The sequence below is a fragment of the Catharus ustulatus genome, chromosome 24 (assembly GCF_009819885.2).
Source record: "Catharus ustulatus isolate bCatUst1 chromosome 24, bCatUst1.pri.v2, whole genome shotgun sequence".
NCBI classification, from domain to species: Eukaryota; Metazoa; Chordata; class Aves; order Passeriformes; family Turdidae; genus Catharus; species Catharus ustulatus.
In genome coordinates this window covers 4,949,903-4,966,974 of record NC_046244.1, presented here as the reverse complement: position 1 = coordinate 4,966,974, position 17,072 = coordinate 4,949,903, and the positions used below count along the sequence as shown (strand labels likewise).

Below are 17,072 nucleotides of genomic sequence, written 5' to 3'. Positions count from 1 at the left end.
CCCATTTCAGTTACCTGTAATTCAGCATCCTGAAGTGTTAATTGTGATCCCTCTGGCAAAGATTCCATGTAATAAATCCTGGCACAGTTACTGTCACCCAAAAAGATCTGTGAGCAAGTAACAGTTTCCTTGTGCTGGGATAAATCACTACATCACATCACTGATCACACTGAAACAGACTTTCAAGTGCAGAGCTGCAGGTTTATAGTTTGTAACTATCAAAATATTTATTGGAAATAGAAAAATTTAAATAATAGCTATACATTATATACACACAGAGCTACAGTCTTAGAAAAAAAAGGGTTCAGAGTTGAAAAAGAGATTATCAATCCATCAATACTCAGGGGTTTTTTTGTAACAGACACTCATTCCTTAGTTTCACTTGCTACATCACTTCATTCAAATGCAGTCAGTATTTCACACACTGAGCTTGGAGCTCCTTCAAATAAATAACTTATAAATACAAACACTTCAGACTGGGCAACAGGTTTTGACTCCTTTCCTCTTTCTTCCTCAGACTTGGGAGCGTTTTTAATGCATTTTAGTTCTTTTATTTTACCTCTTCTCTTTCCAAGTAACACACACAGAAGTTTTCCTTACTCAGGAGCAGCATGGAGTCCCCACTGGGATGCCAAGAGATGGATGTGATCTGGAAGTCACCTGAGGGAAGAGATGAGTGTCAGCAAGGAGCTGGAGCCCATCCTCCTGCTGGAGGAAAAGGGAACTAGAATCAACCTTTGAGACACATTTCCTGTGTCTCACTGTGAACTCCTCTTTGCCCAAGGGTGAAAAAACTCATTTTTAAGCAGCTCCAAGAACACAGCTGAGCTATTTCCAGGACAACACTCAGATCCATTCATAAATGGAATAATATTTTGTCACTGAGTGATAGTGATTAGGTTTTTTTGTTGATTTAGAGTTAGGATTGAATGTTTGAGAGATGGATTTTTTTGTTCGGACTTGGTTATTTGTTAAATTTTATTTAAAGTATAGAGAGTTCTTTAGCACTTTTTTAGTTATTAAGTCCAAAGTGAGAAAATGGAGGTGAATTTAGCTAGTTACAAGATTTTAATTATCTAATTAAAAGCTAACATTTATATTATTTATATTTTTGAGTTAATAATTAAGCACTTGTTTAATTATTTATTATTTAATTAGCAGTGCAGTACTAATTACCCAATTTAAAAACAACTACCTGAAATCATGAAGAAGGAACAAGAAGAGACAACGCCCAAAAACTTTTATATTGTCTTATAGTTAATACTAGATTTTAAAATCCCAAATTTAAAACTCTTTATTATGTGAAATTACACACCTCTATTCTAACTACACATCAGTAATTCTAATTCTATCACTCAAATTTGGAAGCCTTCTCCAAGGCCTCGAGTAAAAAGCAGTGCTCGTTTGGGGGTCAGTGTCAGAAAGCACACAAAGTTTAAAACTCCCAGCTTCAGGCATCACAGAAAGTTTCAAACCTGAGCAGTGTCTGAGAGGTTGTGGCAGCTGCTGCTCACCTTCCCCAGGTACCTGCACGACCACACAGCCAGCTGGGGACCACAGGTACACTCTGCTGCTGCCTGTGCACACAGCCAGGCGGGGCTGGCACGGGTCCCACTGGAACCCCTGGATGCTGCTCAGCTGCTCCAACACCACTGACAGCTTCAGCTTCCTGATGTCCCAGATCCACACAGCGTTGGGAATGTTATCTGCAGGGGAAACAGCAACTGTGGGATGGCTGCAGGATAAAAGGATTGCGCTTGGTTTTTCTAAATTAACGAATTTGTACAACGCAAACCTTTAGGTGAACACCACTGCTTGAGTTTTGCCAAGCAGAGCTTTCAGGAAATATTCAGCCTTGGAAATATTGCAAAAAAATGTGAAAGTGATCTAGTCCATCTCCAAGCCCTTCCCTGGCTTTTAGCACATTAGTCTGTCTGATGGGTTTTGCACCTGACCCAGAGGTTTGGCATCCAGGCACAAACAGCCCCTCAGGAGCAAAGGGAAAAATGGAACATTAATTCCATGACTGTCACTATTCAGGAAGTCAGAATTCCTCCTGCTATGGATTGTGCAGAGTTCTGCCTTTTAAGAGACCCAGGCTGTAAGCTGGAAGATTTGTTTCATTTTCAGTACAGTGAGCTCACACTAACTTGAAGAAATATAAACCCCCACTATTTTCATTAAATACAGAGCCAAGGCTGAGTTCATGCCCTGATCAGCAGCTCTGGCAGCTCACAACAGTTAACACACACTAGAAGACAGGCTGGGATTCCTCTGTAGTTACATATCTCACATATCTCAACACAAAGCTGATTTTACAGGGTCATGGCTCTTTTTATAGTGCAAAGGATCATTTCTCCTAAGGAAACCCCCACATGCCCCACATGGTTTCCCCTCTCAGGCAGGGCAGTCAGAACTTACCATTTTTGGTTGCCAGGAAACAATTATCTGCACTGAAGGCCAACATCCCAACTCCCACTTTGGGATTTGCCCTGTCAGCAACTGGTTTGGTGTACTGTAAAGAAACTGGCACCTGGGAAATTTCATCTGGAATGGGAAATAGAAGGATTTCACTAAGTGAGCCTGAATGGACAATACATTTACATCCAACTGTTAAAACCCCTCATCTCTGAAGTGACAGGACCATATTTTACTCTTCTCCAAGATGTTCCAATCCAAATTTCAATTGCTTTAAGATATCACATCTTCACACAGCCACCCTATTACTATTCCTGCCCTCCTACAGAAAAGGAAAGGCTGGAAATTCAGGCAAGACTGAGATTAAATCAGGAAAATGAGGAGAGATTAATTTTTCACTACCTTATAACTAATATTTCAAACACTGTTAACCAAAGGTGATTTACAGTGCCACAAAGACTGATTTTTACTGCCCTAGAGAACATCCAGAGGATCTGTTCCACCATCCAAGGGGCAGAGTTCACCTACAATGTTTATTTAAAGACTTCCCAAGGCAAACTCAAGTGTCTGGTTTGAGTAAACTTTGGCTTACATTTACTCTGTGTGCTGAAGAGAGAACTAGCCAATGCTCTTGTTGGAGGGAAAGTAAGTCTCTCTGTGTCAACAGTTGGGGATTTCTCCACTTCTTTATACACAATCTACAAAGAAACAAGTGAGAGCTCTACAGAAGGGCCTTGGAGAGTTTGAACACGGGCTGTTACCAAATACCCACATCCCACTGGCTCATTTGCACATTTAGTACATCTCAGCTTCAGTAGGCAGATCTGGAATCCAGTATTCCCAGTGAATCATGAACCATGACCAGAAAAAACACTCCCAAGGATAAATCTGAGGCAGTGCACCTTGTTCATTATTTCTGACAGCAAATTAAATCATCTCCACTGCAGTTGAATGTAAATCTCATTTTTGCAACCAGAAATCTTTAATCTGATTCTATCACAAAGTGCAGCACTGCAGAAGGAAAATAGCAAAAATATTTTAGTGTGCCTGCAACATATTCCCAAACACAAGCACCAGGATAAAACACAGCAACTGCAATTCCTGTCTGTGTAGTGGAGATTAACAGAGCTATTTCCATTTGTTTTCCATGACATATTTTACACCTAACTGGAAGTTAAGGCATTTTTCAGCCGTGAGAAGCTTTGCTGAGGTGTTTTAATGGCTCGTGCCTTGCTCCTGGTTAAGAGGCAGTGTCATGTGAATATTGCAGGCTTACAATCCACACATAAACTCTTCCAGGAGACCTGTTCAGTCCCTCTGCAATGGCAAACAGCACCACACACTGTTCTTGTTACCTCCAGGGATGAGATCAGCTCAGGATTTTGGGAACAGCAGCTCTGCACCTGCTGCCAACAGCCCAGAATGTGTCAGGCCTTGCAGGTACAGGTATAAAGGATAAAAATCAATACTGACAGATGTTCCAGGAGATGCCCTTTAGGTGAGCTGGATGAGCCTGTCCACACAGGATGGAAAATTTCAATACAATCCAGTTCCAGCACTGTTTAAAGTTAGGAATTGTATAAAGCTGAGACAAACCTCTCCTGTTCAGTTTTTCAGTTTGCCATCAGCTGCACACCCAAATGTATAATGTAGCCACTCCTTACACCAAAATACACTGGCACATGATAGGAGCATCTGAGAATCTATGACTGCTCAAGAGAGAGATCATAGACACATACTGCATCAAATTTGAAAGCATTCCCACATTTTTGTTACATTCCCAGGTTGCCATACAATTTCCCAAACCCTACTGGGGAAAAAAAGCAGGAAAAAATTCATCCAGAATGCAATGGATCCAGCAGCACCTTTCAGATACAAACAGCAGCACCCAAGCTCTGCTAAGGACTCCATGGATTTGGGATCCACACTTACAGTATTTTTGCTGGAAATGGTTGCTGGATGGTCAAGCTCTGTGATCTTCTTCCACGTCACATGGTTCAGGATACGCACCTGGCTCGGGGAGTGTGGCAAGGGGAGACTGTTAGGGCAAAGTCCTCCAAGTGCTTTAGATAAAAGAGGCAGGAAACATTTCTCACCTTCTCATCAAAGCTGCCAATGGCCAGGAACTGGCTGCTGGGACTCCAGGCGATGGATTTGACGCCCAGGGGCCACTCGTAGGCGCGGTAGGAGGAGAGCAGCCGCCCGTCCAGGGAGTACAGCAGCACCTTGTACTGAACACAGAGCCACCCTCAAATCCAGCAGTGCTGCTGGAAACCACAGCAGGCAAATCATCCCTGCCAAACTGCCTGGTTAACATGCAGCAAGTTAAATACAAAGTACAAATGGTCTCATCAGATTATAGCTGCAGGTCCGGGTGTCTGCAACTGTCTTGGGTTACAATACAGGGTGTGATAAAAGGTGTCTGTTCTATCAACATCTGCTGAGGGTGGGGCAGTGATCCTGATCTCTGTGGGAGATATTCTGCTAATGGGCATCCATTGAAACCAGCTGTAGAAGACTCTTACATTCTTCCACTATTATTTTTCCATTATTCTTGCATTATTTCAATAGCAGTTTCTGTGATGTTTACCTTTTTTTTTTTGCAAGATAAATTAGAAATAATTTGCTTTCATTGAAGGTTTACAGAACTGTGACATCCACTTGCAAGGACACCCATCCCCAGTACAAGTGTAATATTTAACAAAAGCTGGACTCCACCCTTTAATGTTCAAAAGAAACATTTTAAACATTAATTAATTTAGTGACTTCTTTATACATGATGGCCAAAGACCAGTTTGAACTCTTCATGAAAATAATCTGCTTTTCCTCCTACCTCCAGGCACGTGTCCCACGCTGCCAGCACACAGCCATTGGGAGCCCACTCAATCCCAAACAGATCCTGGCTTTCAGTGTCAAAATGCTGCCCACAAAAGAGAAACCACAAAACCATTTGAAATATGTCAACAAACCCCGTTGCACCTAAGTTGACAGAATGTTCAGTTTTAACCTTTCAAGAGCTACTACAAACACAAAAGAGCTTTTCATATGCCACAGTAGCAACAAAACTATTTCCTCTTGTAATACATGCTGCATTCAGTGGATCTTTGATCCCCTCTACAGAAAAGTTAAAAGTTTCTACACCTTCAACTGAACAGCACTTCATAAGAAAATTCAATTAGCTACACTGAATCAGTCAAAAATCCAAGAAACCTAAATCCTTGTGTCAAAGCCCAGTATAGAATCACATAATCCCAGAACAGAAGGGACCTTACAGCTCATCTCATCCTTTGGGCAGGGACATTTCCACTATCCCACATTGCTCCAAGCTCCATCCAGCCTGGCCTTGGACACTCCCAGGGATGGGGCAGCCACAACTTCCACTACAAGGTTCATTAGGGAAGAGCTCAAAAACATGACAAACATTTAGTGGTATTTCCCAAATTTTCTCTCAGCTTCTGGTGGGGCTCAGAATTCCCAAATTAGAGGTGAGACAACATACACACAAGTTTTTTGTGAGGTTTAATTGCTCAGCTCCAGTCTGTGGCCAATGAACTCCATGCACATCATGGATTGATCCCATATGTGAACAGTTTATATCACATCTCAAGTACCAAGCACCTGCTCCTCTCCCTGTTCCTAATGGAGTAGTGTGCAATATGTGCAGGTAATCTCAGAGCAGAGTGGGAGGAGAGGCAGAGCTCACCCTGAGGAGCTGCCAGTTGTTGCACACGAAGATGCTGATGAAATCCTTGCAGTCGCGGCGCTCCACCACGGCCATGTAGCGCCCGTCCTTGGTGAAAGCCACCCCTGCCACAGGACACATTCATTAAAACTGGCTTCAACACAAAGCAGACAACAAGGCAGAAGAGCTGATGAGGCTTCAGTGAGGAATAGTTACCCCCAACTCAAAGCAGAAATAAAAGAGGAGACAGAATCTCCTCACAGAAGGTCACATTAATCAAGGCAAAGCACAGTGTTACTGATTCATTGTGTCAGCAATTTTTCAGCTTGGAATGTACAATTTCTCAGGCTGCAGAGCTCCAGAGTGCTACAAAACACATCCAGCCACTGACAGTTGTTATATAAACCCAACAGATTTCAAATAACCACTTCATTTAGCCTGGCTAAATGGATCAGTTATGCAACCATCAGGTCTCCACCAACTCCCAGGCATTGCTCCCCATCCTCTTGGATTTTACATGGAATACATAACTGTCTTTGTCATCTCTGGGATACAAGCCTTGGGCAGGAAACTGCTCACCACAGCCATGTGGTCTGACAGCCCTGACACAAGCTTTTCTCTCCAGCCTTTCCATATGCAGGAGATGACAAAAATCACATTGAATTAATGTTTTTCATTGAGAGCACATCCAGCATAATTTAATGTCTTAAAGGATCCCTCAGAGGCAAACAACATTTGTGCACATGTGGAGAGCAGGCACATGGATCAGCTGGAATCCTTCACTCAGACACCACAACCTGGCTGTAGGTGCTGTTCAGAAGGGACAGGACCAAACATGGGGTTTGTCATCACAATAAAGTCATTTTCCCTTTGTGCCACATTAAAGGAGCATTCCCAGGGAGGTGTGTGACACTTACCTTGCTGGCATGCTTTGGGGTATTTGATGTAAGAGACAGACTTGGTGCACAAGGACCACACCGTGATTCGCAGCTGGCACAGAGACAAGGAGCAGTTTTGGTTATTTTTGTAGATTTGGAAAAAAAAAATAATTAATAGGAAAACATCAACCTAATTCAGCAACACAAAGTGGATCAATGAAGCTTCTGTGATTAATTAATTTTGCAGTTATTTTGTAAAACACAATGTCCTGGGAAGTAGCTATGAGGAATTCTTTCCTAATTTCTGGCACTTAGCAGGGAATTTATCCTAAGCTTACATGGGTACTCTAGATAGGGATACAAAATTCACACCACTGATATGGAGAAAACCTCTTCACAAACTGAAGTTCCTGACATTAGCACAAATGTCTTCCCAATCTATTGCCCAGAGTCACTTTGCAGTTGGAGAAACAGATTCATCACAGAAGCTGGAGGAGAGATGGGGAGTTTCCTGCCTTTATGAATGGATGACAAGCTACAGCCCCTTAGAACATTGCATCCCTTGGGAAAAGGTTACCAAATGTGAACACTGAGCTGTATTTTACAACATTTAGAAACCCTCAGCTTTGATGGCAGGTTTGTGTTTTGCTCTTCCCTCCTCAGGCACACACAAGGAGGCACCCTTACAGAATTACTGAAAAATTCAGACACCCAAAACCTGCTATGCAAAGCAAGGCTTTACACTGGTGTTTGGGGGATTTCTGGAGAACTGTGCCTCCACAAGCACCAAGAGCTGCAGAGAGGGCAGGCAGCTGCAGAGCCAGCCTCCCCACAGCTCCCCAAGGTCACAGCTGCACTCCAGGCTGTGCTTTGCCATCTGCACATTACCCAATTAAAAACAAATACTCCCTCTCCCTTAGCAACGGCAGCCCCAGACACATGGGCATTCACCAGCATGGCACGTGAACCTTTGCATTTGGAGCTGGAGCAAGGAATGTTTCCAGGGTCAGGTTTTTAACTTCTCTTTTCCTGCATTTTACTGCACTGAGGAAGAGTTACAAGTAGGACTTTTAGCAGTGAAGCACCTCCATCACAAAGGCACCTTTCTGTGAACTACTGAACACCAAAATTAATTCTGATCCATTATTACATCAGCACTGTCCCCATTTCCTCCTCCTCCCACACAGCCCAGTGGCCTTGGGAGGAAGGTTCTCCTGCACCTTTTTGCAGGTTTTCCTCGACACACCTTTTCCTTCCCTGAAGAACCTGGCACTGTTCATTGGTGACAAAGGATCCTGAGGGAGCAGCCTATGGATCTGCTTCACTGGTAACACTGCAGGCTCCGTGTCGCAACAGAAGTTGCTGACATGATCAGTTTTGGTGAGAAGCACAATTCAAGGGATTTACAAGGTTCAAACCAAGCTTCAGAATCCCAACAAACACTGCCTCCCCATCAGAATCCATGGAATCCCAAACAGTCCCCTCTGCCTTTGTCACACAAACTTCTGAGATTTCAAGAAATAACACAGAAATCTTTTTCCATGGAATCACAGAATGATCTGGGCTGAAGGGACCTTAAAGCTCATCTTGTCCCAGCCCTGCCACGGACACAGACACTTCCCAATAGACCAAATTGCTCCAAGCCCTGTCCAACCTCACAGGGAAGGATTTCTTCCCAGTATCTCACCTAACCCTGCCCCCTGTCAGTGTCAAGCCTTTCCCCTTTGTCCTGTCACTCCAGGCCCTTGGAAATTGTCTCTCTCCACCTTTCCTGTAAGTTCCCTTCAGGCACTGGAAGGCCACACTCAGGTCACTCCTCTCCAGGTGAACAATCCCAGCTCTCCCAGCCTTTCCTCCCAGCAGAGCTGTTCCATCCCTTTGCTCATCCTGGGGCCTCCTCTGGACTCTCTCCAGGAGCTCCAGGTCCTTCCAGTGTTGGGACCCCAGGGTTGGAAGCAGCTCTGCATGTGGGTCTCACCTGGCCAAGGCAGAGGCACAGAACCTCCTCCTCTAAGTTCAGCAGCTCCTGGAGGAATCCATGAGATGAACATTAATCAACTTTGATCCCTGGGGCCGCTCACTTCCGGCCACCCAAACCCAGCGTTGTCAGTCTGCTCCTCAGGCAAGATTTACTTTAAAAATACCAACACAATGCCTCCACACATTCTTCTGCAGCAACTGCAGCACTGAAATGCTGCTGGGGACTATTAATTGCAGCCCTAAATGCACTGGCTGCCCTGCCTCCTCTGAGTAAAACACAGCACACATTCTCAAGCCACTTAATACAAGCTTAGCAGCTGCAGGTTTTGAATGCTGAGGGCTGGATCATCATTTTTCCTGACAAAGGCATCTGAGTGCTGCTGCTCAGCCTCAGGAACAGCTCCCCTGGCCTGCTGGGCATCAAACACTCTTCCATCCACTGGCTGCTCCAAGCCTCAGGAGGCAACACCTCAAGAGCACACACAAATCTCTGGAGATGGGACACAGCACATCCCGTGTCACCTCTGCCCAGCCACAGAAAAGGCAAGGCCACCTTTGTTTTGAAATATTTCTGCACCCACCTCTGTTCCATCACAGAGGCACAGAATCATTTAGGATGGAAAAGCCCTCAAAAACCAGAGTCCAGCTATTTCCCCAGCACTGCCAAGCCACCATTAGACCACATCCCCAAGTGCCACATCTAAATGTCTTTTAAATCCATCAAGAGGTGCTGACTGCACACCTCCCTTGAAGGGCCTGTCCCAATGCTTGACATGAAAAACTTTCCTAATATCCAATCTAAATCTCTATTTGCTGTAAAACAGCAGCTTCTCCAAAAGGGTCAAGTTTTGAGAGGACAATGATGGTTTTCCTGTTTTTCCCTGCTGAGCACTTGCTCCTGGCACTGGATGTTTTGGTGCTATCACACCTGATACTGCTGAGGGGGCACTGCCCTGCCCTGTGTGCCCCAAAACATGGAGAACAAACTGCTCCAGTGCCTCTGTAGCACTGAGGAGAGCCCAAAGCACAGCCAGCACAGGTTTCATGGCACAGTCACACACACAAAAACACACCTGCAAAAACCCAGACTACAACTAAGTCAGATGCCTCAAAGAGTCTGATAAGCCAAGCCCTCATCTTCACTCCATCTGTCAGCCACAACACACCTTTAACATCTAATAAGATCATGGTTTGGGTTGGAAGGCACCTTAAAGATCATCCTGTTTCAAGTTCTCTATTCATGGATTAAGACTGGAAAAGAGCACCAGGATCAGAGTCCAATCCAACCTGTGCCTGACCCCCACCCTGTCACCCAGCCCAGAGCACTGAGTGCCACCTCCAGGGATGGGGACTCCACCATCTCCCTGAGCAGCACCTTCCAATGCCTGACCACCTTTTCCATGAAGAAATTCCTCCTGATTTCCAACTTGACCCTGCCCTGGCAGAGCTTGAGGCTGTGTCCTCTCATCCTTCTTTTGTCAGTTCAACTCCAGTCTCTCCAGCAAGGGCTGCAGGCTCAGAGGGAAGCACACAGACACATTCCATAATTCCACTGTAACTTCCATCAAACTCACACAATTTGATGGCTTGGCCTAGTACTAGGAACATTCAAAACCAAGTAATTTTGATTCCTGAAAGTAGGATCCTTTTCTGTTGTTCCATTTGTGCCCACTCAGACATTCCTACAGAGGAACTCTCATTATGTGCTTAATGTATGGATTTCACACCCCCTTCCCTTAACACTGTGTTTACAACTGAATTGTGACAGAAAGGGAAAACCTTCATATTCCCACCTGGAACATTCCATAATCTCATTTAAATTGTCAACATAAATGAGATGAAAAAGATTAGAGGGATTATGTCACAGCTTGCAGACAGGATCAGGAGCAACAGAAACACCAAACACAGAGGGTGAGAAAAGAAACCAAACACTTCCAAAATGACAGGAAATTTCCATTGCTGCTCATTGCCTTTCTCAGGGAATTCATGGAGGAGGGACAATTGTTTTTACAGGAGAACAGCCCATGGTCAGTTAGGTCTGCAGCAAGCCCATCTCCACTGCTCATTGTGGGGGATACTTTCTCTTCAGCACATATATCTCGATTGAGCAGAGTTATCAAATTCAAATCCTCACAATAACGGTGTCTGAGAAGTTTTCAGCTGTTGTTTTGCAGTGGAAAAACAAACCAAAAGCAGAAGCATTTTTAAAATAGCCTAAAAACAGCTGAGAAATAAAAAGTATTTAGATGGTAACGTGATAAACAGTCTCCAGCGCCGGGCCCAGGACCACGGCCCGATGTTGACAGCTCCAGGCAGGTGTAGGACTGGTGATTTTCAGCAGACAAAAACACACTTTTAAACAACCTACAGCTCAAATGACTGTCAACTCTTGTCCCAGACTTGACTGGGTCACTTGGCCCCCTTACATAGCAGTGTCTGTCAGCACCGGATTTCAGAAGATTATTCAGAGCACATTCCTCGCCAGGAAGCATTTTTCAGCCAACGCAGCCACGCACAGTTACTAAGGATTAGCTGGGATACACACAGAAACACACACTTTTCCCTGCTGCTGGAGTTCCAAAGAAGCTCCTCAATGCTTAAGGACCTGACATGGAATGAGACAAAGTACAAAGTATGTCGTTTATAAGCACAGTTCTTCAGAGAAACACTCCAGAACATCTTCGCGCTATTTATCCCAAAACAGGAGGCTCATGAGGAAGCAGAGAATCACAGAATCCCAGGGTGGCTTGGGTTGGAAGTGACCTTAAAGCTCATCTTATCCCATCCCCTGCCATGGGCAGGGACACCTTCTACTGGAGCAGGTTGTGAAGAGGATCCATTTGCTTTCCTTCAGATCCTGGACCTGCAGCTGTTGGTTCAGCTCTACCTGTGCCTGTAAATTCTGGTGGAATGATGGCAGTGGAAGGAATCATGTGGGGTTCAACACCTTCCACAGGACATTGATAATGTGGAGCTGCCTCCTAGAGTGGATTTCAGTAGAGGAACACTGACAAAGAAACCCTGCAAATCAGCTGATGAATTCCATGTGTCAGAGGATGGTGCCAGATTCCTTTTTTAGGTGCCAGTGATAGAACAAGGAGTAATGGCCATAAACTAAACCACAACAAAGTTCCACCTCAACATTTCTTTCCATGGAAGGTGGTAGAGCACTGGGGCAGCTTCCCAGGGAAGGTGTGGAATCTCCCCCTCTGGAGACATTCCAAACCCACCTGGATGCTCCCCTGTGTCACCTGCTCCTTGGCAGGGGGGTTGGACTGGATGATCTCCAGAGGGCACTTCCAACCCCAACTACTCTGTAGTTATAGGGATTCTGTAATGATTTTTCTGAGGCATTGGTAAGGACAGATTGCTAGAAAGAAATCAGCACAACCACAACCTTTAAAAAGCTCAGGGAATAAGAAAATTCCTGGTGAGTTTTCAGCGGAATTCACACACTGACCTGAGGAATAACAAGAATGAGTGGTTACTTGGTGCTGTTTGGAAGTGACCAAAGCCCAGGGAACCCCCAAACCCTACAGGAAATAGCTGGATTTGATAACACACTGATATTCAATATCCTGAGCACTGCCCACATCCATCCCCCCAGACTGTGGATTTAGCAGGGAGGGAGTAAACACAGCTCCAACCATGGCAGCTGTCTGACAACAGCTAATTTAGCAACCTGTTTACAGCTGGAAAGGAAACTTATCCCAACACAGATGCCAACTTGGCAAAAGCTTAATGAAATCCTCTAAGGTCAAACCGAGTTCTGTTGGGAGGCAATAAATCCTCGCTGGTCCACCCCCACAGGCACGTGCCATGAGATCCTCTCTGGGAGCCTCACACAGCCCCAGCCTGCAGTTCTGCCTCCTCTGCTGCTGCCTGACCAGCAGAGATGGCTGCACTGCCTCCAGGCTGGAATTCTGGGCTCGTTTTTATTTTTTATTGCTGCTATCAGGACAATTCGCACCTGGGAAAACCAAGGTCTGAAGCTGTCACTCCTATCTAGAGGGATGGGGAGTGGATTTTGTACACACACAGGGCAGAGTCCACAGTCAGATCCCATTAACACTGAGATTTGCCCCAAAAAAAGAGAATCCTGTACTGCAGCATGTGAATCTTGTGCTAACCAGTGTTATGGCACAAGATCCTGTCACTTCTTCCCACAGGTTTGGAAAGAGTAAACACAAAGAAAATGTCTCACATGCTGTTCTTGGCTATTTTCTGACCCTTCATTGTTGTACTGAATAACAGGAATCATCAGCTCTAATGCAAAATGTGGAAGAGTCAGAATCCACAAGCCTTGCAACAAATCAATCACCCACAAAGCAATCTGGATTCTACATTAGTAGCATCCCCCATATGGGTCTTAATCAGCATTAAAGGTGTTAGTGGCTCCACCAGCAGTCTGACTCCTGGGTGTCAAATCAAACAACTGGGAAAATATTTCCAGGATCTGGATCGAAATTTCATCTCATAGGTCAATAAAAATAAGCCTATAAGTTTGAATTTAAAATCATTCTGAAATGTTTATGGTTTGGGTTTTTTCCAACTAGAAATCCTGAGCTTTTCTCACCGTGCAAGCAGACTGCTTTGATGAATGCCATCAAAATCAAAAACATCAGGATATGTTGCAAACCACACAATTTTACCTTCAAATTTAAGTGTCCATTTTCTATCTTATCACCAGTAGCAAGAGGACAAAACATTATGGAATAACCAACACCCAACCTGGAATTAACCTGAGTTACACGGGAGTACAGAGCTGCATCCGTGCTCGCCACCACCGCTGCTGCTTTAAGGGCTTTGGGTTATTTTGGGAAGTCAAAGGGCAGACAGCAACATCTGACACCGAGGGGAGCAAGCCTGCCTGCACACTCACATGGAACTCGGTGGTGTTGAGGATGTGACGCCCGTCCGGACTCCAGCATGAAGCCACCAATCCCGCGGAGCCCTCGTCGATCTTACAGTGCCAGTCCGGCTGCTCCAGCGACCAGACCTGGGGCAGGGAGCAAGCAGACAGAGCAGCAAACATCAGCTCATCCACACCTCTGCTCATCCACACCTCTGCAGCTGACAGCAGGCTCCTGCAGCCCGCCTCAGGGAGCTCAGGAACACCCAAGCACCCGCAGCCATGAAGGACTGGCGCTGGATCCCGCTGCAAAAGTGAGTCCCACGCCTCTGGGTGATCACAGAACAGCAAATGATGTGGGGTTGGTTTTTTTCTGTGACAAATATTCTGAACATCCAACACTTTAACAGGTTTAGTCCATTTAACAAGCTTGCATGTTATTTATTTCCTACTGCAGTAAGAAATTGGTACAATAATCTCCGAGCCTGCTCTGTTTTCCTAGATATTTTTATCCTAAATATTATTCTTAAAATTAAGATGTTTGCTGTGGCTTTCAAAATTCTAGCATGCTAGGTTATCCTCAAACTGTGTTATCAATAACATCAGGTGCATCAGCAAAGCCTCAGCCCAGTGCTGGCTGTTCAGCTCTCACATCACACCCAGGTGCCAGCAGGAATCCCACCCTGTCCTGCTTTCATCCTCACCTGGACAACGCCCCTGTTTTGCTAGATATTTTTATCCTAAATATTATTTTTAAAACTAAGATGTTTGCTGTGGCTTTCAAAATCCTGGCATGCTGGGTTATCCTCAATAACATCAGGTGCATCAGCAAAGCATCAGCCCAGTGCTGGCTGTTCAGCAGGAATCCCACCCTGTCCTGCTCTCATCCTCACCTGGACAACGCCCCGCTTGTACATGGCACACAGGATGAACAGGGAGTCCGAGGACCACTCGATGTACTGGATCTGGTCCAGGCAGGTGTAGAGGTGCAGGATCTGCAGGGAGCTCGCATCCCGAACCAGCAGACGGTGCTGTATGCACGAGGCCTGGGGGGACAGGGACAGGGCTGAGCTGGAGCAGGATCCTGGATGGAGAGCCTGTCCCTGCCAGGCTGGCTGTGATCCCAGGTTTAGCTCAGAGAGGGTCAATGTTGTATTATTAAAAAAGAAATCCTGCCTGTGGGTGGTGGGCCACTGGTACAGGGTGCCCAGAGCAGCTGTGGCTGCCCCATTCCTGGAAGTGTCCAAGGCTGGGCTGGACAGGGCTTGGAGCAACGTGGGATAGTGGAAAGTGTCTCTGCCCATAGAAGGGGCTTTGAACTAGGTGAGCTTTAAAGTTCTTTGCACTCCAAACCACTCTAAGATTCTGTAAGTCTATTCTATATAGACTGAGCTCCACTACAAACTACAGCGAGAACTAACCCAGGGAAAAGGGGATTTTATAGTAATAAACAGAATCCTCATCGATTCCATCACTGCTGGGTAATTAACTCCGGTTTTTATAAAATTACTTTCTGTCTTATACCTTATTTTATTTCATAGAATCTCAGAATGGTTTGGGTTAGGAGCGACCTTAAAGTTCACCCAGTTACACCCCCTTCCACTAGTCCAGGCTCCAAGCCCTGCCCAGCCTGGACACTTCCAGGATCCAGGGGCAGCCACAACTTCTCTGGGCACCCTGTGCCAGGCCCTCAGGACCCTCACAAAGCAGAATTCCTTCCCAACATCTCATCTAACCCTGTTTGAAGCTGTTCTCCTTAGTCCTGCCTCTCCGAACCGTTGTAAAGAGCCCCCCTCCATTTTCCTGTAGGCTCCCTACAGGTACTACTTAATTTAAAGCAGTAATTCATCTAACTGATTAAGGTTAATTTAACCTAAGTCAGGTCTCCGGTACAGCCTCAAAGCCTCCCGGCAGCAGTCTCCGAGCTCAGGCCCGCAGGCTCCGGGGCTCCATCGCTCCGTGTCCGCCCTCAGCCCGGCCCTGCCCCGGGCCCCGCGCCGCGGCCGCTCAGGGGCCCCGCCAACCGCCCCGTCCGGGCCGCGCGGCCCCGCTGACCGCGGCCGCCACTCACCAGGCATTTTCCGTCGGGAGAGAAGCGGCCCAGGAGCCCCGAGAGCTTGAACAGCTCCGAGAAGTTCATGGCGGGCGCGGCGCCGCCGGGATTCGAACCCGCCGCGCTCCGCCCGGGCCGCTCCGCTCCGCCGGGGCCCGCCGGAAGGGGCGGGGCCGCGCGGGAGGGGCAGCCCCGGGGCACGCCGGGAGTTGTGGTCCCCGCGCCCGCCCGGCAGGGGGCGCCCGGCGGCGGGAAGCGCGCGGGAAAGCGCCGCGTCGGTATGCAAATGAGCCGCGTTGGTATGCAAATGAGCAGCATTGGTATGCAAATGAGCAGCATTGGTATGCAAATGAGCCGCTAATGAGCCGGGTAATGACGCGGTTAATGAGCTGAAGGGCGGGCTCCCCCTCCTCTCTCTATCCTCAGGGAACCCTCCCGTATCTGGCGCTTTTCCGCGGGCAGTGTCCCGCGCCCGGGACAGTCCTTCTGGCTAATTAATCAGCCCTCCGGGCTAATCACTACTGCCGGCTAATTATACACAGCAACGGGAGCACAGGCGGGATGTCCCGCCAGATTCTCCGGACAGGACAGAGGAACTAACAATTGCAATAGGGACACCCCAGCAAAAAGGATGTGAACTGACTGGAATCAATCAATTAAAAAATTAATAAATACAGGCACACCAGGGGAGGGGCAGATCCCAGATAACCCCTCTTAGGGGGCATGTTCCTTTGGGAAACAGCCCCCTCTCGGTGCAGCCTTCTGCCGGAGCAGAAAAGCCAAGAAGGAACGAGGAGGGTGACAGGGATGTTGTGTTCCCAAAACACAGACAGTGTCCCCAAAACTCTCTGGTGCCTCGGGCACCTCTGCATCCCTTCCCCACTGAACAGCCAGGGGATGCACAACTGCCTCCTTTCGTCCTCACGGTCTGTACACCCAGTTTTTGGGTGGCAGCAGCCTGGCCCCGTCCCAGTGACAGCACAGCCCTGGTGGGACCCCCCGCAATCACCATCATTTAAAAATAAACCTCACGATCAGAGGTTTTGAGGAATCAAGTCTTGATTTCATTACAGATTATTTGTGTTCCAAAAGCTGGTTCCAGCCCCACCGATGTGGTTTTTGGGGGGTGAATGCATCGAGTTTCTGTCCCCACAACAGAGGGACAGACGTGACAGCTGCTCTGCCGTCACCATCTGCCCCAGTGGGATG

General features: G+C 46.6%; 1 protein-coding gene across 1 annotated transcript; it reads right to left on the bottom strand.

The window, feature by feature from the left end:
* Window positions 1-195: 195 nt before the first annotated feature.
* Window positions 196-15,996, bottom strand: WRAP73 (WD repeat containing, antisense to TP73). The gene is made up of 12 exons (XM_033079304.2): window positions 15,882-15,996; window positions 14,704-14,856; window positions 13,841-13,957; window positions 7,018-7,090; window positions 6,122-6,225; window positions 5,252-5,338; window positions 4,515-4,649; window positions 4,351-4,428; window positions 3,011-3,116; window positions 2,422-2,547; window positions 1,515-1,706; window positions 196-660 (listed from the first exon to the last, which is right to left on the bottom strand). Exons 1-12 carry the CDS (start codon window positions 15,948-15,950, stop codon window positions 551-553), a joined length of 1,350 nt encoding a protein of 449 aa, XP_032935195.1. The 5' UTR covers window positions 15,951-15,996; the 3' UTR covers window positions 196-550.
* Between the last annotated feature and the right edge of the window lie 1,076 nt (window positions 15,997-17,072).